Source organism: Protopterus annectens, chromosome 3.part0 (genome assembly GCF_019279795.1).
Source record: "Protopterus annectens isolate FY-2018-M chromosome 3.part0, PAN1.0, whole genome shotgun sequence".
Taxonomy (NCBI): domain Eukaryota; kingdom Metazoa; phylum Chordata; order Ceratodontiformes; family Protopteridae; genus Protopterus; species Protopterus annectens.
The window spans coordinates 213,745,822-213,770,779 of record NC_056731.1 but is presented as its reverse complement, the minus strand read 5'-3'; the positions used below and the strand labels follow the sequence as shown (position 1 = coordinate 213,770,779).

The 24,958-nt window shown below is 38.0% G+C and overlaps 1 protein-coding gene across 1 annotated transcript in view; it reads left to right on the top strand.

Moving 5' to 3' along the window:
• DNAH11 (dynein axonemal heavy chain 11) overlaps nt 1-24,958 on the top strand; it is a 4,606,558-nt gene that overhangs the window by 2,834,568 nt on the left and 1,747,032 nt on the right. The window contains exon 56 of the mRNA XM_044065542.1: nt 7,415-7,648. Coding sequence (XP_043921477.1) covers nt 7,415-7,648 — 234 coding nt within the window. The remainder of the gene's footprint in view (nt 1-7,414; nt 7,649-24,958) is intronic.

Genomic DNA, 24,958 nt, shown 5'->3' with positions numbered 1-24,958 from the left:
AGCTGAGAGTCTGCCTTTAACGCCACATCGTCTGCATACAGCAACTTTGTTGATCCATCCCCTCTGACCTGTTTGCTAATGTAGTCCCTCACCAGTATGAACAGCAATGGGCTCAGAACTGAACCCTGGTGTACACTCACTCCCACTGGGAACCCCTCTGTGAGACTGAACACTGTTCATACTTGAGTCATTGGGTTCTTGTACATAGTCTGCACTAATTCTACCAATGTTTCTGGGACTTCAAACCACTACAATACTGCCCATATCAGCTTTCGTGGGGCCTTGTCATATGCTTTCTCCATGTCTAGGAATGCCCAGTTGGACTCTGTCCTCATCTCTAGCTTCTTCTCAAGTATCTGTCTCACTGCAAACATTGGGTCAGTTGTGCTGCATCCTGATCTGAATCTGAACTGCTCACCTCCCAGCTTACATTCTACTACTGTGCATATCCATTTATCAATCACCCTCTCCAGAACTTTCATGCAATGTGGTAGGAGTTTGATGCCTCTGTACTGCCCACAGGTGTGGATGCCCCTTTGTTTTTGTACACTGGCACGAGTATGCTTATTCTTCAGTCATCTGGGATATGCCATTTTCTCCACACTGTTATTAAAAACCTCAGGAGCAATTTCTCCCCAGTCCCACCCAGCATCTTTATCATATCTGCTGTGACATCATCTGAGCCTGCTGCTTTCCCTGACGTTATTTTCCTTAGTGCTGTTCTTACTTCTTCTAGGGTGGGCTCCTCCTCTTCTTTCATCGTAGGCTGTTTCTGGGGCAGTACAACTTCTGTGGGGTTTTCTTCATTCAGAAGGTGTTGGAAATACTTCCACCTGCCTATGCTGTCCTGTGGACTGGTGAGCAGGTTGTCGCTGGCGTCCCTTATGAAGGGTGTCTGACTATATTCTTTATCTTTCTGTCTCTGCCTTGCAACCTGATATAGTGTCTTTGTGCTACTTACTGAGTCAATTTCCAGAAGTTGGTAGAGTGCCTCCAATGCCCTATTCTTTGCTATTGCAACTTCTTTCTTAGCTTCTTTGTTAGCCAACCAGTAGTCCTTCCTAGCCTGATTGGTCTTTTCTATCTCTCACGTCTTCCTGCACTCCTTCTTTCTTTTGCTGACTTCTTGGACTTTTGCATTACACCACCAGCTTTCCTTATGTACCTTATTTCCATACCTGGCTTGGCCGCATATCTTTTCTGTAGTCCTAACACATGCTGTTTTTAGGCGCTGCCATTCTTGTTCAGCTCCACCCATTTCCGCCTCTTCTTAGGGTGCTAGTGCCCTAAGTAATTCCTACAGCCAACAGATATACATGATGTGAAATATCTGTCATGGAAAACACTTTTTTTTGTGGCTGTTACATCTGGCAGAATTATTTCATCTTCTTCAGCATTACATGCTCTTGTGTGTAAACCATCTAGCACATTCTTTGGTGGGTCAACATACAGAAGTATTGGTTGCATTTACTTTTCAGATTCTTTGACATTCTTCTGTTGCACACCACCCCTGACACTATGTTAGTTGACTGCAGCACCACAGATTCTAGCTTTGACCTCACCAGACTTCCCTTCCTCCTTAAATACTGCTCTCAGATACTTGAAATTTTTAACCTGGTCCACTGTTTTTCCTTCTGTTTCAAATTTCAACAACTTCCGATTTCCCCCATCAGCTGGTATGACAACTGTCTTGTCTGTACTCAGTTTCATCCCATGTGCCTTAATTTTACATTCAGCCTTCTGTCATTTCCTGGAATTCCCATTCAGAGTCTGCTTGTAGTGCAACATCATTTGCATAACGCAGCCATGTTGATCTGTACCCTCTGAACCATTTGTTAATGTAGTCCATCACCATTGTTATAGCATAAAACAGAGTGTAAAGGATAAGTCCATTTAAAATCACATTAGCTAGCAGATATAGAAGACACGGAATACTTCAGTCTACTGTCACTTCTTTTCTTAAACTGTATGTTCCCTGTTTTAAGTTTCTAACAATAAAAATTGCTGTCTCAGATGTTAATGCATGTAACAGTACTATCACTGGTTTGTCTTCTACGCTTTGATATTTCTACTTTGCTGTAATTAGTGGCATTTCTGTAACATCATAATGAGTAAAATAATAATCAAAAACAGGTTGTTATAGTTAGCATGGAATGTCTTAAATTGTGATAAATAACGTTTTCTCCTGATCATCTCATTTTGATAATAGCTGTTGTCTTTGGTTTTCCTTTACGCTCATCATTTCATAACTGCCTAGAGTCTTAATGTATAGTCTATACTTGATAGAGTCCAGTTAGTACAACATGCAGCTATATATTTAAGGTTGTCTTAGTAGGAGGCAGTAACAGTGCTAAATTTCCTCAAAGGATAATTTGCTACAACTTTTATTAATTATAAACACTGTCAGCTAATGTTGCCTTCATTGAACAGTCTTTGTTAATTGCGATCAGATAGCAGCACATAATAAAGCTACTGCCATTAGATCATTTATCATGTAAGCACTGCTGTTAACGCTGTCGTATTACTAAACTGTACAAAGCTCATTTTTATGTATTTTTACCTTGCATTTGCTAACTGGATAGAGCACTGATCCATGCAGATACATACAGAACAGAAAAGTGCCAATACAGCCTTGGTACATATAGAAGCTACACTACAAAGTGAATCAGATTAACAGAAAATATTTATTAAGAATACATTCACATAAATTGAGACTATGTTTTAGAGTAGAGCAGCAAGAAAAGGAGTAATTGGGTAGAGTATTAAGGAAGAAGAAAAGGGACTTGTAAATATTAGAAAGTAGGTATTTCTATTTTTTAAGCTTAGTTAGAAAATATAATTCTAGAATAGGTTTGGGTGGTTATATCAGTTGTCTTTAAAGCAGATACCTTAGAAATGTTGTTTTTTAATTTATAAGAAATATATTTAATATGCTAATTTAAAAAAATATTTAGGCCCCCTCAGAGTTCATGGAGATTGTCTATTATTTTAAACTTATGGTCAATCTAGAGCCATATTTCAATTAATTAAGGCTTTATTGACACCAAAACCTATTTTTTAGTAATATATGCATACAGTTGCTTAGAGAAGTGCTGATATGTATTGCATTGCAGTCTGCCCACATTCACCTTTTCCATTACCTCAATAAAACACTCCTTTAGGACCACAGCAAAGGTCATGCTAAAAAGAGCACCTCCTGCCACAATTACACCCACATTAGTGTCACACCTACTAGTAAGTATTGTTCCAAAGCTGTTTTTCATGGTCAAAGATGACTTAAACAGTGCTCCTATATGTATGTGTCTACTTTGTATGAATTTTCCTGTCATAATTTGTGCAGTATAGGTCTGAACAAATCCAGAAAGTGTGATATTTGTTTTAAGCAGTCCTTAAACTTCAGCAGTTTGATTCAAAAGTATAATACCACTGCTATTCAAATATATATGTTATCATTTAAACATCTGTAGTGGAATAGAGGGATAAAGCCCTGACTGAAACCCAGGTGACTGGAAGTTTAACTAGCAACTCCGGCACCTGTTGGAGCTGATGTGGGGGAGTAGAGAAATGATGAGACATATGCCTGTTAGCCTCTGTTCTGTGAAGGGGAAGGGTGTGTACTGACACCAGGGATCACAGGTGAGTGGCTGATTACAGGTAGGGCCTTAAAGAGAAAAGCCCTAATTCTTCTTGCACATGATTGTGCCAGTCCTGGTCCACTTGACCCTGACATCAGGGAATGAATGAGCTGTTGCTCTCTCAAGGGGCATGCTGGGGTCTGTAGAGTGATCAGTTAGGGTTAAGCTCAATGGTAAGAGAAGGACCAGAGAAATAATATGTATGATTTAAACATAATCCATGTTGTGCATTTCTTCCTAAAACAACGATTTTGACAGAACATTGCTTTCTCAGACTTAAACAACTATGGAATGTTATTTCAGCTTAAACACAGAGTGTTTTATACATTTCAGATTGTTATGCTATTTTCATTTATTTTATCGTTTGTTAACTCTGTAGTTGGAGTGGTCATTTTTAGCCACAGCCTTGGCCATGGGTAGTAGTATAGAGATAAGCATAGTCTTAATGCAGAATCATACAATTAAGTGTATGCAGAGCAATGGAATACAGTACTGTGTTATATATTTTCAATTGTTGTAGAGACTCGAGATATCATTGTTTAATTCTATTTACACCAAATATATAGGGTACTCTTTCTTAACTTTACATAAGAGCATACAAAGGTAAAAGCTTGCAATTTTCATGTCAAGCAAACATATTCATATATAGTTCAAGTTTCACACATTCTTGAGAATGAATCAGAAAGCTGAGAAAGAGTTAATAGCTTGGCTGGTTAAGAAATTAGAATAAGTTTAAAGGTTTAATGAACTTCTTTTTTTTTTAAAAACACAACTTTATTTATTTCATATCAAAACAAAACAAATCCAACAACAACCAATATACAAAAGTGCCAGTTCTCTCAAGTGCACATAAAAAGAAACAAGTCAATGATTAGAGCAAAGTAAAAAGAGTGCACTTAATATACTACTAATCACCCTGAAGACTACACATGTTCCATATTGAAGTAATCAGGAGGAATACATGAAATTTTTTATAGATTACTAATCATTGGATAAAAGCTGAAAAATGAAATCCCATAGTTTCTGGTAGTATTTCCGTCTACCAGGATTACTTATTAACAGCTTATGAGATTGAATGTACTGAGTAGCTAAGATTTTAAAATCTTTCCATCTAAGTTTAGTACGATCCAACCAGTGTTTAGTAATATAATATTTAATCAAAAGACAAATAACAATTAGGGCATGAAGTTTGATTTTAGGCATGTGAACGTTAGTAATATGTAGTAGCGCCATTTCCCAGGTGAGTGTAGATTTATGATATCCCATTTTCTCTAAACAAATTTTAAGCGAACACCAGAGGTTGTAAGCATATTTACAAAACCATAATATATGTACCAAGTCGGTATGTGGATGTGAGCAACAGGAGCATATAGTGGTGTGATTGGGATCAAATTTGTTTAAATGAACCGGGGTAAGGTATAGATTGTTAAAAATCATGAATTGTGTATAGAGAAGTTTTTTATATGGGGAGAACATCTGAGTATGTTTAATAGCTAGTAGTTTCTGATTCATTATGAGATTGCTCCCCTGATGGTCCCAATAGTCCGCCAAAATAATTTTCCCTTGATTTAATAAGTTAGAAAAGGATCTGTACCGTATTGAGATCATATTTTTCTTATAGGTTAGGTTCTGGAGAAGAGTTTCTACGTGTTTCTGTTCCTCCTCCGTACTCGGGAAGTTATGAGTTATGGATAGAGTAAGTTCTCTAAGTTGTCTCAGAATAGAGATATACTTTTTAGATAAACCCAACACCATTCGTAAATCAGTTAAAGATAAGAGGTTATATTTATGAATATCCCATAGGGTAAAATCTTTAATTAAGGGGAAACCATTCAGTTTAATCATTACATTGTTCAGGGTTATATTTGGATTAAGATGGAAGGGTTGGAATAGAAGAAGGGCATTTTCCAGTTTAGTATATTGGAATAAATCTTGGAAGGATTTTATTAGTCCTTTAAGAGTGGATTTTTTGAGGTTGTATTTATTTAGGAAGGGTAGTGCCTTAGGGTTGATCTTATTCGTTAGTGTGTAGTTGTACCATAGTTTAACCCATAACGGAGACCAAGTGTTCGGGTTTGGTAGATAGTTTGCAATAGTATAAATTCTATTCGCTTGAATAATTTTATAATATAAATGTAGGCTGGGCATCGCTAATTCCCCCTGCTTTTTCGGTAAAGTAAGCCTTAGATATGAAATCCTGACCGATTTAGGGTGCCATATAAATTTTGCGAAAGCTTTGTGAATTTTATTAAAAAGCGAAATTGGAGAGGAAGAAAGCGAGGAGTTAAGTAGGTATAGAAGTTTAGGAAGGACATTCATCTTGATGATGGAGGTTTTAGCAAGCATTGGGAGGTTTAATTTTTGCCATCTTGAAATATCCTGGGAGATGGAAGTCCAGGTTTTGGATAAATTAGACTGTAAAATAGACGTAGAGGTGTGGTCATACTGTACTCCTAGGTATTTAAGGGAATTCTCTATACGAGTAGATACGTCTGGGAATAAAAAGCTTTCATGTGCAAGGGGATTAATCGGGAAGATGAAGGATTTATTTTTATTTATCTGATATCCAGCTATATCAGCAAAGGTATTCAGGGATCGAACTAGCTTTCCCATGTCGGACAATGGATGTTGAAAGTACAGGTTCAAGTCATCCGCAAAAGCGGTTAGGCTCACTTTTGTGTTAAATAATCTAGGGATCGAATGGTGTGTTTGCTGGGTTAGAAGTAAAAAGAGAGGTTCAATATAAAGGTTAAACAATAAGGGAGAGAGAGGGCAACCTTGTCGGGTTCCATTCGCAATTTTTATTGGTTGTGAATATTGACCATTAATGTATAATTTTGTGAAGGAATTGTGATATAATGTTTTAATAATACTGATAAATTCAGATGGAATATTAAAAGAAGACAGTACTATGAATAAAAAATCCCAATTAACCCTGTCAAAAGCTTTCCTAGCATCTATTATTAATGAACTTCTGTAGTGTTAATATTTGTTCAGAAGAAGACTTTATGAGGGGAGTTTGGTAGACAAATGGTTTGAAAAGAGAGTGAATTGAGAGGGGGCACTCACCAGTCAGAACTGGTTCATAATTTCATAGATAGTTTATTAGGCTGGTTTTCCAGGAGACAACTGAGGAGCCTAGTCCAGATTCTCATTTGCCCCGGAGTACTGTCAGATTAAGTGATTTGTTTAGAATTGTATTCTAGGCAAGTGGAGTCTGAATAAGTAAAACCCTGGACTACAGGAAGCCACATGCTAACTGTCTTAAACCTCTGTACTGCCATATTGGTTCCCTAGCTGGTAATGTTCATAGAGGAACTATGGTTAAACCTCTGTGCTGCCATATTAGTTCCCTAGCTGGTAATGTTCATAGAGGAACTATGGTTATAATGTCAGTTATATCTCTGGATGGGTCCATTGATAATGCCCATCCAACATCGATACATACACACGCGTGCACTTCAAGGCATGTTGTGCAACTTTTGGCATGTGGTTCTCAGAGACAACCATGTCCCTCTCTCCCTTTAAGTATTTCTGAAAAGCATGTTCTGTTCTGTAACATTTTGTTCATGCATTATTTTCTTTAAATATTGTATAAACTGTTTTCTAAGATATTGATTATTCTTAAAAAAATACTGATTACTATGTTTTGAGTCATTATGTAGGCCTAGTAAAAGGTATTAAACCACTAGTTTGAATTTTCTTGCATGACTTAATTTGTAAGGTGTTTGATTCTTCCTTTCTAGTCTTTTATAAAAGTTTTCTATTTTTTGTTTCAGCCAAGTGTAAAAGACTCTGTTAGTCATTTCATGGCATATGTCCACACCAGTGTCAATGAAGTAAGTGAAAAGTACCATCGTAATGAGAAGCGATACAATTACACAACCCCAAAAAGTTTTCTGGAGCAAATCATGCTTTATAGGAATTTGCTGAAGAAGAAACGTAAGGAATTGTCCCAGCGAATGGAAAGACTAAACAACGGCATTTTGAAACTAAAGACTACAGCTTCCCAGGTAATGTTTAAATTTTTGATTTCAGATTAAGATTGAAATGAGCAAGACCCTGTAAGATACGACAGATGAAGGGCAGTACATTAGAACAGTACATGTTTACAGCATATGATGCATAGCTGAAGCCGGGAATTTGTTTAGCAGAATAAATTAAACTTTGCTGGACATTTTCTTCAGCGAGTAGATTGATTTATCTTGTTAGTTAATTAGTTTCCATGTAGTTGATTTGACCCGGTGAACTTTTTAATGTATAATAATGCAGACATGAACCTAAAGGAAGCAAATTCACTAAACTGTACACAGATTCAGAGTATAAAAATTGATGGTGTACATTGCAGGTTATCAGTATGCTGTCGGTGTCTAACAAATAAAAATAATCTGAATGAAACATTTGTAAGCAACAGAGACCCCAAGGCAATTTGTTAATTGAACATTTGTCTGTCTTCTTACAGCAGTTTTTGTGCATATGTGATGGCAAACGGGGAAGCAGTTGATCTCAGTAATAGCAAGTATTCTGTGGGTGCCCTTTACAGCTCTCAATCATGAGGCAGTTCGCAGAAGTAGTGCATTCTAATCATTAATACAAAAGGAGAATTGAGAGCAGATTTACTTCTGCCCATAGATTCTCAGACATCTGACATCATTCTGCATTTTATCAGGTACTGTTTTGTGTTTCACTTTTTTAGGACTTGGGACATGTGCTGAAATGGATATTCTATATTATTACTGGTCACCAGACAATCTATGTGCTGTATCTTGTGGCCTGCATGAAGTCTTGACAAAGTGCTTCTGCAGTCATTTAATTCTGTAAGGACTTAATTAATTCCAAGGTCCATGAGGTTAGAGGCCAGTGCATTAATCTACTAAGACATGAAACCCCACAGCAGTAGCATTCAGATTAAAATATTTTTTACCGTATTAAGCTGCTGTACTATGGTAATGATCAGTTCCTTTGGTAACCTTGGAATGCACATATTAGAGCTCTTTACACTACACACAGGGAATGTATTTGATATTTTGTTGTCTTCAGTGATGCAGTGGAAATAATATTGTCCTTTTTCACAGGGAAACAAGCAGCATCAATTTGAAATGATAACTGATTTTTAATGCAATTTCTTTGTTGAATAAAAGGGTAAAAGGTAGCAAAGCTGATTACTGTACAGACATTTTTCAAACAAAAACATTGTAGCCAACTTTGGTAGCATAGCTGGATAAAGCCTTTACTATGGCTAGTATGGGTAGCTGACAGAGGAGGATTGGCATGCCTGTCCTAGCAAGGTAGATGCACCAGCCTCTGAGGATGAGGTGGTTCAGATGCAAAAGACCTGGCTTGGGGTCAGTTGTTAGGCTCACAAAGCCATTGATGGATGGTAGATTTTATAGTGGGTTTGTGGGTGACTGAGCTGACATCAGAAAGGCATTGTGAGCCCAGCAGAAATGCAGTTCACCGCCCTCCCCCAATGGGGTGGAGTTAAGACCATCATGAAATGTCCTCATGACTAGAAATGCCATTGAAAGCACAAGGAGTGCTTTTGGTGGATTCCTGAATGCTGTTCCCTCTGGACATCTTTCATCTTCATGGTTCTGGAGGACACCCCAATGAAGAGGAACATTAGGTGACTTGATTGTTTACACTCACAGGGGCAAAAACCACTTCAGGAAGGCAGAAGTAAGTAGATAATATATAGTCCCTATGCAAAAAAGTATCTGATTTAGATTTGTGTTAGCCAGCTCATTGCAGAATTATAGAAAGAAATGGATCAAGTAGTCAGATGAATTTTTATGACCCCATTCCCACACCTTTCTTTAATTGCTGGAATCACTGCATAAGTCAGTAGTAGCTGTATAGTTAACCTTTTAGCGTAGAACTTTGTAGCCATGCTCAAATATACCTAGGTGTAATGCCTTTAAGAATGGGCAAAAGAATATTGGATTTTAATTTGTTTGATTTTTACTCATATCAGTTTTCATCATTTGCTTTGCCTGTTGAACTCGTAAAACTCATACTGAACTTTACATTAGTTTTAGCAGTTACTGTACCTCCTCTTGAATCTGTCCAGTCACATTCTGATTATCTGGAGTGTGAGGTAGCTAATGATATCAGGCTGATTCACGAATATTAGAGTGAAGAATATTGTAATGCCTTCACTCCTCAACTAATGCAGGAAGCCTTCAGTAAGGGCTCTGGTTAAAATAAATTGCATGTTTCTTTTCTGTGCAAAAGACAGTTTCCATTTTTATTTTCTGCTTGGCCTAATACAAAGACACAGAATACATAGTGGAATATTTGTTCATAAGGAGATGGCAGGTAGAATTTTTTGCTTTAATCAGTTTTAGGGAGTAAACACACATACCTGTGGGCAATGGAAGCTACATTATCCATTTTCATTCATTTTAGTACCACTGTGCCTTATGCCTTATTACCTGTTAAGGTGTTGTGCTAGAGTTCACTGACAGCTCATTAGCAAATCTGAATTATTTGCTTGGTAACTAAGTTTCAGTTCAAACCTGAAGATTAAGCAACAAAACTAGGAAATAGTTGCACTGAATCTAGATGGAATTTTTTGCTAGATATGATGTTGACATCAGTGTTTATTACTTTGGATTTACAGAGGTCTGTATTTCATTGCAAATGCTAGGAAAATTAGCCCCCCCCATTTCACACTATCTTGAACTTCATTCTACTGCTGCTAGTATGGGTGCTTCCATCTCAGCATGGCATTAATCATTTAACACTGAAGGCTGTGAGAAACTGTAACATGTAGGCTGCCTTACAGGTGCAACTTAAGTTTGCTGCTAGCAAGATCCAAGATCTTAATGGTAAGGAATGAATGTAAATAGTATAATAACTTTATGTCAAAATGATGAATAGCATTTTGACTGATGACACCACTTCTGGAACTGACAACATCATATACTTGGATGATGTATTTACACTCCACCATAGAAGTACTGCTATTTTGGTTATATCAGAACTGAAGTGATGTCTGAACATTTTGATTCCTCCTACATTTTATGTCTTTTACATATTCATGCATATACAGAAGTGGTATAATTATCCCTGCATCATGATGCTTCCACTTTAGTTGCATCTGATCCAGAAATGGTGTGTGTGTGTGTGTGTGTGTGTGTGTGTGTGTGTGTGTGTGTGTGTGTGTGTGTGTGTGTGTGTGTGTGTGTGTGTGTATACTGCACCATCCTCAGATATGCCATTGTTTTTGTCATTGCTCATAGTCGGACTGTATTGCCAGAGGGAATCATCATGCTGTACTGCTGTCATTTTCCAGCTGCCTAAATCACTTCTCTCCCCTTCCAGATGATGAATTGTTCTTATAGTTGTTCTGCATGCTTTACTGCTTGTGTTGGTGTCAGTGTCAGTTGTTGCGATATTTTTGTTCATTCATCCCAGTTTTTCCAGGTATGCTGTGTGGTATGCACATCCTGCCTCTGATTTATCATTAATCCATTGCATTCTGACTTTGGGTACATTTGGGCATATCCATGGCATGTTCAAACACTTCTTATTGTTCCTGCCCATAAGGAGGATATGAAATAGTTGACATGGATTATGTTTTGGGCATTGGCAATGATCGTTGTAAAAGCCAAGTGCTAGGCATGTCCATGCACAACCTGATTTACTATTTTGTTTATATAAATGTAGCATGACCGAACAAAATATCAGAGAGTAAAACTCTGCCAGTCTTAAGATTCCTTCATCTGACAGCCATGGCAGGTTGTAACTTATGTTGATCTTCTACGGTGAAACATCAGGAGTTCCTTCTGGATAAATTATAACAGACACTTGTGTTTTTTCTCCTTGTGCAGATGAGCCTGTAGCCTGTGATAGTGTATTTCCATAAGAGAAAGTCATTTTTTATATAAATTTAAATAAAAAAATGCATGAAAGAAAATGAAATGAACTTGATGTCATTATAACATTGTGCAGGGTTTTACAACATATCATTCCTTATCACAGTTGCAGTATTCAGAACTGAAGGGATCTCCTGCCAAGGACAACTCAATGTCCAGCCAATATACCAAAGCCTTTAGTACTTAACAGATGCCATATGTCACATATACGCTCCCCACCCAAGATGTAGAGCACAAAGGTGATATTTGAACTTACATAATCAGAACTTCTTCACCACCAGTCCAAATGCCATCATAGAACATTGGTCTGAATGCCTGTCTGCTGTTCTGGTTACCAAGTCACATTTCAGATTAGTGCCCTGTTGGGATTTCTTCTTATCTTTTTTTTTTTATTTAGTACCGTTGGGTTTATGTCACCAGAAGGGGGAAATGTCAGTGTGGGAGGCAGATTCCACATAAAGACCATCACAACCAGTGTCTTTTCTGTTTGGGCACTTCCAACGACCATACATAGTGTTTGGTCTGCCAGGATTTTGTACCTAAGACCTTACATAGTTGTCTCTCTTCTGACCCTCTGAGGGTGTTTCGTGCAGATGTCCCGCAGAAAAAGAAACATAAAACCAAGCATATTTCCCCTTTACTTAAGGATCCCCAACTGGAAAGATGGGATTTTACTCAGGGGTTATTTAATGCTTTAGTGGCTTTAAAGCCTCCTCAAGGGGTGTCTATATCTGCCCATCCTTGGTCTTTCACTCCTCTTAAAAGACCCAGTGAACTAGACTCTTCAGATGAGGATCTGGATTCTGGGAAAGAGTCCCTGGCTTACTCTTCTCAAATTCTTTTTCCCTTGGACTATGGTTCAGAGGATGATGATTCTGTTAGTCCAGATTCTCCCTTGGAGGAACTCTCCTTTGGGGGAACTGGTGCCTGCATGATGGGATTTTTTAAGTGGGATTGCTGTCAAGTCTCTGATATTCAGAAAAGGTATTATGAGCTCCTCCAAATGGAGTTTCTTAAGCCATCACCTGTTCTGGCTGCCTTCCTGGATACCTTTTCAGCAGCTTCTGTGACGCCTGATTTTCATCCCCCTTCTCTCAAGAAAAATAATAGTTAGTTAGCTAGCTAAACCTACTCAAAACCCTACCACCTAAAAACTTGCTTTTCAGGATAAGCCAGATTCCATTTGACAGTTTGCTTCCCCTTTCCCTCCATCTTTACCTGCCTCTTCCAAATCGGTTAAAGATCACTACAGACTCTTGGGTTTTGTCCATTATCTGCCAGGGATATTTCATGGTTTAAAAATACCTTCTTCCCTTTTTGGGTATCCCTCAGCTTCCTTAGGAACAACTTCCTCTTTACTCAGAGGTAGTGCATTCAAGCTCTGCCTTCTGCTCAGGTAAGGAGGGGGGTTTATTCCAGAATGTTTTTTTTTTTTTTTGTTCTCAGAAATTTGGGCATCTGGAGACCAAATCTGGACCTTCCCCAGATCAACACCTTTCTCAAGATCCCTTCCTTTTGAATGTTGTCTCTTCAGACTATTTTTTTCCCTTTCTTCTACCCCAGGCCTTCCTGGTCTCTCTGGATCTCAGTTATGACTACCTTCATATCCCCATCCATCCCCTTTTCAGGAAATGTTTATGTTTCTCTGTTTCTTCCTTGAATTTTCAGTTCTCTGCTTTGCCCTTTGTCCTCTCTACTGCCCCAAGGGTATTCACCAAATGCCTCGCTCCTGTCATTGCCTTTTCCTGTATGAGAGAAGCTCAGATCTTTCACTGTCTGAACTTCCCAGTCCCCTTACTTCCTTATCTCCAGCTTGTGCTTCAGTGCTGGATTTATCAGCTTTCTCTCAACCCAGGGCTTCCTTTCCAGGCTCCTTTTCTGAATCAAGAGCTCTTTACAGAAGCCTCAGACAGGAAATGGGTGGCCTCTTTTGGCTTTGTCAAGGTTCAGGGTCTCTGGCCTGTTCATCAGAGGTCAGATCACATCAATATAAAGAAGATAAGGACTCTGCTTCTAATTCTTCAGGTGTTTCAGTCCCTCTTTCTCCCTGGGCTCCATAAAATTTTCACAGACAATACCACAGTTATGTGGCATGTCAACAAGCAAGGAGGTACAAGGCCCTATCTTCTTTACAGGCTAGTTCATTAGGTGTGGGATCTAGCTGTCTAGTATCAAGTGACTTTTCAGGCTGTTTACATTCCCTCGGAGCTTAATATAGTGGCAGACTTTTTGGGCAGGTCCAGCTCACAAGCTTACAAATAAATGCTTCACAGAGATATATTACTGGACATTGTCCTTTGGTGGGGTATTCCTCAGGTAGATCTTTTAGCCTCCCCTCTGAACAGACAACTTCCTCTATTCTAAAAAGACCACAAAGCCAGAAAACCAAGATGAGATATTTTATTAAATATCTCATCTTTGTTTCCTGGCTTTGTGGTCTTTTGGATTAATTTATCCTTCTGCTTCAGTTTTATGATGGTGTATTATTAACTTCCTCTATTCTATTCCAGAGTCCCAAGTCCTCTAGCATGGAAAATGGACACCCTGTCTTTTCCTGGCAAATTGAGTGTTGCTGTATGCCTTCCTTTCCCCTTCCTCTGTTACCACAAGTCTTACACAAGATCAGGCAGGACTTTTCCAAAATCTTGCTAGTGACTCCCTTTTGGCCCAGAAAGCATTGATTCCCCCTTCTTTCTCACTTGGCATGGGGCAGTCACCACAAATCACCTCACTGGGTGGACTTTCTCACACAAAACAAGGGGTTTCTTATCCATCCTCACTTGTCCACTCTTAAGCTGACATTGTGGGTGACAGAGTTTTAATCCCTTTTAGGCACCTGTTTTCTAAAGATGTGCTTCGGGTTCTGCAGGAAGCCCACTACCAGGAAATCATTTTCTGTCTGGTGCCTCTTTTGCCATCAGGATCGCCTACCTGTGGAGATTCCTTGGTTTCTCTCTTATTGATATGATCTGCTTCATGCTGAGTTTGCATATTCTTCAGTTAAAGCTCACCTGTCAGCACTTTTTGGTTGTGTGCCCTTGACTCCTCCTCTGGCCTGTAAATTTGAGATCAAGCAATTTCTTAAAGGCATCCATCATATCAGGTCTCTCAGGGTGCCTATTCTGCCCTCCTGGGACTTCAAATTTGTTTTTGAAAAATTGACTCAGGCTCTTTTGAGGCTGCTGTTTCAGCTTCCTTACAACATCAGGAATAGCCTGCCAGCAAAACTTACCTCTTTAACATCCCTAACTCTATTTAAAACTAACCTAAAAAATACCTCCTTAGCAAGTGGCTTTGCCCTTGTTCTACTCTCGTCTAAGAACTACTTACTCCCTCTCTCCACTCTCACCTCTTTAGCTCCATCTTACCTATAGAATGTAACATTATCCACATCTTACTGACTAAAGCAGTAGATAACCTGTTTGTCTCATAATCTAACAAATAGTGAAATTACACTCAACTGTGTAACAGGTGGACCATTTACCAATATGGTTATTGTTGTCTTTTGCTGTGTGTGAATGAAACTGTTTAATATCTTTTATAAATAAGTCAAGATTTGATTTTGGATTTACTGCATTGCTTATATCTGTTATTACTTTTTTTTTTTACTTGTATAAGTTTTTATATCTTTGGAGCTATTATATTTTATATTAGGTTTAGATTAAGTTTTACATGTTTGGAGCTATTTATATGCTTGGAGTTATTGCTATTTTGTACTTGTATAAGTTTTACATGTTTGGAGCTTTTCTCCTTAGGTCTCTGCTGAAAAAGGGCTTTTTGCCCAGTCAGACTAACCTGGTTAACAAATGTCAAATAAAATAAAATAAAAGTACTTGGTAGAGTGTTCTTCTTTTGGTTCTCACTTCAGCCACGAGGGTGTCTGAACATCAGACTCTCATGACTGTTCCTCATTTCTTAATTTTCCACTGAGACAGGGTGTCTCTTTGTACTAACCATTCTTTTATGCCCAATGAGATCAATGATTTGTCCCGTAATCAGTCTACTTGTCTGCCTTCCTTTTTTCGTTCTCCCCAGTCTTCCAGTGAGAAGGTTCTTCACACCTTGGATTTGCATAGACAGCTCAGATATTATTTGGATAAAACTAAGGTTATTCCAAATCTGAGCAGCTTTTTGTTTCCTTTCATCCCAGGTCTTTGTGTTTAGCTGTGTCTAAGCAAACCATCTCCTCCTGGATTTCTTATTCTTTTCATGGTAAATGTCTTTCCTCATTATTAAAAGCTCATTCTGCCAGGGCTGTTGCCTCCGCTGGTGGTTTTTTTTCAAGGGGCTGGATATCAATTCCATCCCTGAGGCTGTGACTTGGTCTTCAGTTCATACTTTCACTAAGCAAATAAGTTGGATGTTATTTCCAGGGCTAGAGCTGGCTTTTCCAGGGCTTTCCTGCATGGGTTTCTGGAGGACTCTTCCATCCCATCCTCCTCCTAGGTGTTCTCTTGTGCTTTTGTACTCTCCCTTCGATTAAAAATACTGCAACAGTGATAATGGAAGGACATAATACATTTGTTTAAAATTTTACCATAACAGTAGTTGTCCTTCTCTTCACTGTCGCAGTATTCGCGCTCTCCCTTCTGCTCCCTCTGCTCTAGCCTGTTCTTTCTTGTCCTGCTGGCTGAGAGGCTCTTCTCCCTTTTCTCCCTGTGGATGCACATATTCTTCCTTGAGCGTATGTGTGATGTGCAGTGCCTGTAAGTACTAAAAGCTTTGATGTACTGGCCAGACTTTGGGCTATCCTTAGCAGACGATCCCTTTGGTTATGAATGCTGCAATAGTGAAGAGAAGGACATCTACTGTTATGGTAAGATTTTACACAACTGTACTTTCTTTAGAGTTGAAGTATAGTTATGACAGCACTTCTTATTTCATTTTCGATGTTTTGCTCACTGGGATTCTGTAGTCGAGCACTACACTGACCTGCTCTTGTAATAATCTTGGCAAATTCTTTAGGACAGAGAGCATTTGGCTTTACAGTTGGGAAAAAGTCATATACATATAAAAGAGGAAATAATTATTTAAAATATAATTAAATAACTGTTATAAAGTTATACCATGCCAACACCCTGTTTTTATAGTGGTAGTGTTCAGTGAATTAGTATGCCTGAAGAAAGTTTCAAAGTTTCTTTTAAGATTAGATATCCATGCTGGCTACCCTGTTAGTAATAAGTGCTCTAGAAAACAAATATTTTGCTTCACAACTACAAATATGAGTTGATGATATGGCTGGAAGGTGTAAAGCTATATATTTACTTTGTCTGAAACAATATTAGTTCTGGAGTATCATAATAATGATAGAGTGTTAAAAGTATTGAGTCTGGGGATCTTCCCATATTCCCATGGAATGTAGAGGTTTCTGCCACTATGTTTAGGACAGTGGCTAATGTCAACCCTTGAAAAAGTCTATGTTCTATTTAAATCAGTGAGTTACTGGGAGTAAGCCTTAGTAAGCCAATGCTTCGTTCTGATATCTTAAAAATTCGAACACAAACGGCAACACCAGAACTGATAAAACAAGAAGGTCAACTCACCGTCCCAGCTAGGTTTTAAAAAAGTAGCGTGCAGGCTTACTCAAATAAGGCAAAATTGGTATATAAACAAATATTTGTTTAATAAACTCGAACCACAATATTGAAAAACTGCAATCCACATGAACAACTGTTAAGCGCTTTCATCCGCTTGACCGATGCCACAAATGAACCGGGTATAAATGATTTTATTTCTATCAAACCCTTTCTAATGTTGGCTTGATTAGTTTTATTACCAGTTGTAATTAAATTATGTATGTATATGTTAGTTATTTTAACAGGGTATGAAGTATGGCATTGTAATTTTATGATTTAGTGGTTTTTAGAAAAGTATTCATATTTATTATTTATGGTTTTAGCAAATATTACTGATGTATTGGTTGTGTTTATAAGTTTGTTTTTAAAATTATGTAGAAATTATATCAAGCACTGGCACTTTAAATTCTTGCCTCTAGAATGGCGCCAAAATATTTTAAAAGGATTGTATAGTGAGCTTATCAGCTGTTCTGAGGAAGTCTGCGATAAGCGGATGAAAGCGCTTAACAGTTGTTCATGTGGATTGCAGTTTTTCAATATTGTGGTTCGAGTTTATTAAACAAATATTTGGATATACACCAATTTTGCCTTATTCGAGTAAGCCTACATGCTACTTTTTTAAAACCTAGCTGGGACGGTGAGTTGACCGTCTTGTTTTATCGTTCTGATATCTGCCAGTGCTGATAACAGTATTGTTTATGTAAACAAAAAAATAAGGATATCTTACTTATGTCTCTGAGAGAGGCAAATACAAAATAATTTCATTGTTTAAAAAATGGAGTTTTTAAGCTGGGCTGCACCAGTGAATGGGTACATATTCATCTCACTACATAGGTAGATCGCTTTTCAGAGTTACTACTATAGTGCCTCCAGGAGTTACAGAATTTCATGCTTGTAGGCGAGTCAATCTATATATCTGAGTATTACCAAGTCAAGCACATGAAACCAACCAAACCATAGTAGTTACCTGGGAATTACTTAATGCAAACTAGTTGGCCATTTTTGTGATAGAGGCCTTTGCCTGTGGACATATCCTTCTCCATGAAGAACTGTACTAGAGCAGAATATCCTATGAAGCAGGTGCTTTTATAAGTCTCATTGTGTTGTAGACTAATCATTTTTTTAAGTACATTCTGCGTTGATTAAAGTGGAGTTACGCTATTCTGGTGTTGCAACTTTTTGCTTTGTTTCTCACTGCTTTTTGGCTCAACTTTGGTTTTGGTGGATTTTGATTTATTAGTTTTTCACACCAAGACATTTTTTGTGGTACAGTTTATAGCATGTTTAGAGAAACTTAGGGAGCAAACATATTAATGAAATTATTCCTACAACGAAACAAGCATTTAAAAGCAGCAGGCAAGCATTAACTTGCTAGATATGACAGTCTTGTATTGGGCTACTTTCCTCCAAGAAGACAAGCAGGCAAAGTTCATCTGTGACACACATTTCAGATTCAGAAACCTATGCTGTAGATATGCTTTACACTGACATGTCAGTAGACTCGCTAATTAAAATTTGTGGTAACAGCAGACTAAAATTTTGATAACAAAGAGCCTTTAGCAGCCAGGAAGGCAACATTATTGGTAGAAGGGCCTAGGATAGACAGGCATGACAGCCATAAAAAAATTCATATAAATTCTTGAGTGCAGATCATTTCATTGCATTCTCAAAAAAAAAAAAAAAAGTATGCTGATATGAGCGAACCTTTGGAGCCTGTTTAGCCTAGGACACCCCACTCTCAGCCAACCCATTTTGTTCTCCAAAAGCTACCATAAGCAAAGAGTAATAGGGCAACAGCAACATTATGAGGTTTAAGGGTGTAAGATACTTACCCAGCAATAGAGCATAGTCATTTCAAGTGTAGATATTGTCATGAAACATGCACGTTGGACAATAACACTGAAGTAGCCACACAGAAAAAAAAACATCCCTAATTAAAGCAGACTGAAATGTGAAGTCACTGGTAAAGTAATTGAGTTTATTATTGAATCTGTAGCCAGTAAAAAGTATTCAGTATTATCTTCAGAAAGGTAAGTCACTGTAATACATAGCTGTCATACTGACCCAGCCCATGGAACTGAGTGCAACACTTTACATGCCGTTATAGTTAAACACAATGCATTAACATATGAGACTGTTGGGAATGAGTTGGTATTATCTATTTAGTCAAAATACTGCAGTTCTAGCTTGAAGTGGTTTGTATTATTTATTGCACAACCCATTTCCTTAATTAATTAAAAAATCTGCATATTTTAGGCATTATGTGTTTTGTGTCGAAACATAGTGGACTAGATATGTGCAGAACTACCGTATTTCCCCGAAAATAAGACCGGGTCTCATACTCTTTCCCCCGCCGAAATATGATTTAGGGTTTATTATCAGGGGATGCCTTATTTACCCCCCCCCATACAACAGTCTACATTTATTAATTTATTCATGTACAAAAATTGCCATTTATTCATGTACACAAATTGACATTTATTTTGTACTTTTCTGTTATTGGGCAACAGTTCTAAGCAACACGTTAACAGTTGCATGAGAATTCTACATAAACAGTGCAACAAACATTTCAACTTCAGAATATCTACACCTTGGCTTTCACAGTGCAATATTTCATGCTTAACAGAAAGTGCAGAAAAATCTCAATACATGTGTATTGGAGGGGGGGGGGATAAAACTGAAAGCAGAAGCAATTCATTCTGTTGCCTCGATAATGGAAAAGTTATTCAATTACAGTCATGTCATCTTTTTCTGGAACATTGTCATAAGTCTCCAACCTCCGAATTCCGGCCTGAATTTCTTGTGACTCCATTTCCCGTAGAACCATTGGCCCCAATCTGTCATGCCTAGCAATAGAGCTCTCCTTAAATGAGCAATGCTTGTCCAAGTAGCCTGCTCGTAGTGCATTAGCAACACAGCTGTCAGTGATTTTTATCCCGTGAATTTTTCACCCAAGTCACGACCTCTTGCAGGCTAGGCTTAACAAAGTTTCCATGCTGATTTCTGTCCATTCTATTTTCAATGTAGTCATTGAGTTCCATGCGCAAATGGTCCTTGAATTGCTTGACTGGCTTGTTTATTGCAATATCAAGCATCTGGAGATAGGCAGTCATTCCTGTGGGAATCATTATTTGATCTAGTCTTCTCCGTGCAAGGAATTTCTTCATGTCTTTAGCACGGTGAGTGCTGGCTGAATCCCAGACCAGACCTCTTTCGCCATCTCGCAAAACAAGTGGCAGCATTACATCGACCCACTTCCTTATAACTGCTTGTGTGCACCAGGGTTTTTCAGTTTCAAGAATGTAAATGCCTGAAACACGTTTAATCTTATCTTTCTTGCCCTTACTAATAATTAGAGGTGGGGTTTTCTTTCCAGCTAGATGAATTGCCAAAATACAGGTAACATGTGCACTGCCGTAACCAGTGGAGGGAATGTAGATTGACGAGGCACCCCTCTGATCAATTGTTGTTTGAGATCTTTGGCCCAGAAACACTGCAGTTTCATCCATAGCACTCATCTTGTCTGGGGGGGGGGGGTAATTGAAGACTTACGAGACCGGAGTGGCAACACAAAATGGCGATGGTTAAGAAGACACAACCACAGCTATTCGTTATCAAGGGCACGTGCTTTACGCACGTTGTCTGTACTTTGACCAATCAAAGTACACCTGCCAGTGTTTATGGGCCAGGGATCTCAACCATCAAGTATGAGTGATGATTAGGATTACAGTAAGAATTGTAGAGGACTCCCAGGGAAAGAATCTTACAACTTTCTGCAAAGAGAAGAAGCTGGGTGTCTGAATGGTCTGAAAATGGCGAGCAGAGTACGATAACTTCAGTCAACGGGTGTCAATAATATTATTTTATAATTCAACACATCCGTCGTGCGTTGTTGATGACCTTAACTGGGGCTTATTTTTGGGGTAGGGCTTATATCATGACCATCCTGTAAAACCATGCCAGGCCTTATTCTCTGGTTAGGTCTTATTTGCGAAGAAATACAGTAGTTGGAATTTAGTAAATAGTTGCGTTAAATATGGAACAGGAGGAGTAAGAAGAATATATACATACCTTATGGAAACATGTATAGGCAAGGGACTTGAAAAAACACCATACAGTTGTCCATGTAGAGATATAAATGCTTTTATTTTTCAAACAGTACTTTAGTCACATAGTCTAGAGCAGGGGTGTCCAACCTTTTGGCTTGCTGGGGCCACATTGAGTGAACAGAAATAGTCTTGGGGCCGCATATAAAATATATCATACAGTTAACTCTTTTTTTGCTCCGGAAGACCACAGTCGACCTCCTGGCTGTACTGTAGGTGCATTTGAACAATGAATAAATGTAATAAATGCCTAATATTTGCTTAAAATTCTAATTCTCATTCTAATTCTAATTCCCTAATCTAACAGTTAACTCTAACATCTTAGTTAATATATATATATATATATATATATATATATATTTTTTTTTTTACAAATAAATAGATATTCACTACAGCACTAGCATTTCTCACTGGGAAAACCATTCCAGCAGTCCAACTACATAAAATGTCAACATCAGCAGTCCTACAATACTATAATCCACAAAAATAACCCAACAAATTTGCAATAAAGTAGAGAATTCACATTACTGACTTAATAAAACAATTCTGAATAAGCTACAAGAGAGTCTCACCCAAACAAATAACTGGTGCCAGAAATATGGCCTCAAGCTAAATGCCAAAAAATGCATCATCATCCCCTTTGAGGAGAGTGATGTCCCCACAAATTATCACATTAATAACAATGTTATAAGCATGCAATAAGTCGTATGGTACTTGGGCACCCAGGTTGATAGAAACCTGACTTTTGACCACCACGTTGTCTCCGTTGTAAGGAAAGCTTTTTACATGGCCCACTTCAGTAGTAAGGGTATCTCATCCAGGGACAAGGAGGTCATAACATCCCTGTATTCTTCCTTTACAAGAGCCATTATTGAGTGCAATGCCCCTTTTGGCATGTGCCTCAGCAAAACACCTTGCCAGAAGAAAGACTACAACCATTTCTGACAAAAGAGGTCAAAGGACTGAGGTCACTTAGTTATCCAAACAGACTAAAAAGCTTCTTGCTTTCCTCTTTCTCTCACTGGCCCCTATAAATGTCATCATTGGCTTGCTTTCCAGGCTAAGAAAGATCCTGCCTTAAGAGACTTCCTCTACCTCAGAAATATTGGTTATACTTAAAACACTCACTACAAAGACCACAGCCTTCACTGCAACATAAACAAGCCACTTTTTATGGACAGGTTCTTGATACAAAAACCTTCAACTTCTGTAAAAAGTTCCTCTCATTATCAAACAATGTAGTTCAGCAACACGATGGCTGGATGGATAGCCGTAAATGTAGTCCTTGGGTAAGTAACATAGCCTTCAACAAACCAGATGGAAAATCCACATACTAACCTTTCCCAGCTGGATGGCTAAGATCTAATATTGGTTACTCAAGTCTAGTTGCCCAAGAAGAGGGCATGTTTAACTAAAAATTCCATTTGCAAAATTATATTCAGTATACATATTAAATCTCTCTCTCACACACACACACACACACACACACACACACACACACACACACACACATACACACACACACACACACACACACACACACACACACACACACACACACACACACACACACACACACAAACAAAGCCCTACTTGTAAAATAGGCAACCTCAGTAATCATAACGACACTCACTCACTGAATGAAATTGTCTGGAAGTCAAAATATCGGAAAAAATCATAATAGAGATGGATTCATCCATGTAATTTCCAACCACCAGAAGGACCATCAATAAATCAACAAACAGCTGCTCGGCAAAAAGTAAATCAATAAGAAAACCATAAACTATAATGCTACATACTAGTGTAAACATATAACCTGTGTCAATCCCAGGTTAAAACATACCAAAAGATTGTTTCAGAGCTTCAGCTATGTACAAACAGCTTTCTCCTAAAAACTTAACTCATTGATATTTGCCTTGCTGTAATTATAACTGTAAAAAAAATTATTTTAAGTTTATTCTGTACCTCAGTGATTCTCACTGTTACGAGATGTAATCTCTGCCATATTGTATGAGTACTACATCCATAATTTGCTGTCTCTCTCTCTCATGTATTGTATTATATTGTTTTGTGTTATTTTTGGAGCTTTTCTCCCCGGGCCTCCGCTGAAAATGGACCTGTGTCCAGTCGGACTTTCCTGGTAAACAAATGTAAAATAAAATAAAAATAAACTTCCCTCCAATCTAAAGCCATTTGACATTCCGACATTTTAATTTGTGCACAGACTGACATTTACTGAGCTGTAATGCTGACCTTAGCTTTTGAAAAAAACAAATTTCCAGGCTTTGTCAATAGCTCAAAGTGTAGAGAGAATTATTTATTTATTATATATTTATTTATTTTTGGAAAACATCTTTAAAACTGTTAAATTGATTACACACCCAGAAACACAGAAAAGTTATTGTGATTATGTAAACCACAAACTGCTGCAAGAAATCAAAGTCACATTAGCACTCTATGCTTATGTCCGAACAGATGAATCATACCTGTCAATTCCAAAAGAAGTAAAGTAGCTTAATAAGAAGGTTATTTGCAAGGTTACATGGCAGTTTATATTGGAAATAAGCAGAGATATTAAAAGGCTCTGTTTTTCATAATTATGCGAAAAGTCTTCCAAGGTAAATACAACTTCTGATTTAGTATGGAACCATACCTCTCAACCTTAGAGCAAGAAATCTGGACAAATCGAAAAATAAAAGTGGGACACAGGCCCAAAAATAGTTATGCATCACATACACCATTGAAACAACTGTAGCTGCAAACATTATACATCACTTATAATCTTTCTATCCCATCATTGTCAGGTAAACATTATGTGGCTCATTCTGTCCTGCCTTCTTTTGCATCAAAGAAAACCATGCTTTGAAATGACAAATGCATTAATATAATAAATAAAACACAGTGCATCCACATCCTGCAACTTCCTACCTGCAAGCAACCACAGAGCTTTCACTGAAACTAGGGTTGCTTGTTTCCCCAGAATGACAGCTCTCCCTAATTAAGTCAAATGGTATACAATCCACCAGTATCTGGACTACCTGAAATAAATTAAATTATGGCCTGTAAATTGAAAGTACACTTTGTTTAATTAAACTATATTTCTAAGCCCACTTATTGTATTTTTTCAGTAACATTCAATATCCATTTCCAGGTCACTTTACAAGACATTGGCAGTGGTAGACTTGGCATCCTTCAGAACCCCACAGGCCCACACTAATACAGTGTCCTTAAATGTAAATATCCATCCACTGTAAATGGCAAGAAGCTATGTCTTAAAAAATCTACTTCTGGCATGAATACCCAAGTATTAGGTTTTGAAACAAAGAAACATATTCTCCACAGTCCGAAAGTCTCTGTCTTTAATAATCATCTACTGTTGCAGCACTCCCAACACATAAGCACACACATACACACTAAAATCCCCAACATTTAAAAAATGACATTGTGCCCACTTGATTTGCCAGTATTGATGATCCGCCAAAGCTATGCTTACTGTTGTCCAATTTACCACTGCTTAGAACCCAGCAATGAAAAAACAGTACTATGTGCTTTTTTGTTTGTCTGAAAAAACAATACAACTTTATATGCTACAGTCCCACATAGTCAGTCCACTACTGACCCATTAGCCCTAGGCTGCTGTCTCATTCTTATTCCCTGGAACTGCATTACCTTGGATGACTACTTTTATTTCCTAAGCAAAAGACACAAATTGGAAGATGAGGCAAAAATCCAGACATTCTTTGGAAATCCATTCAGTTAAG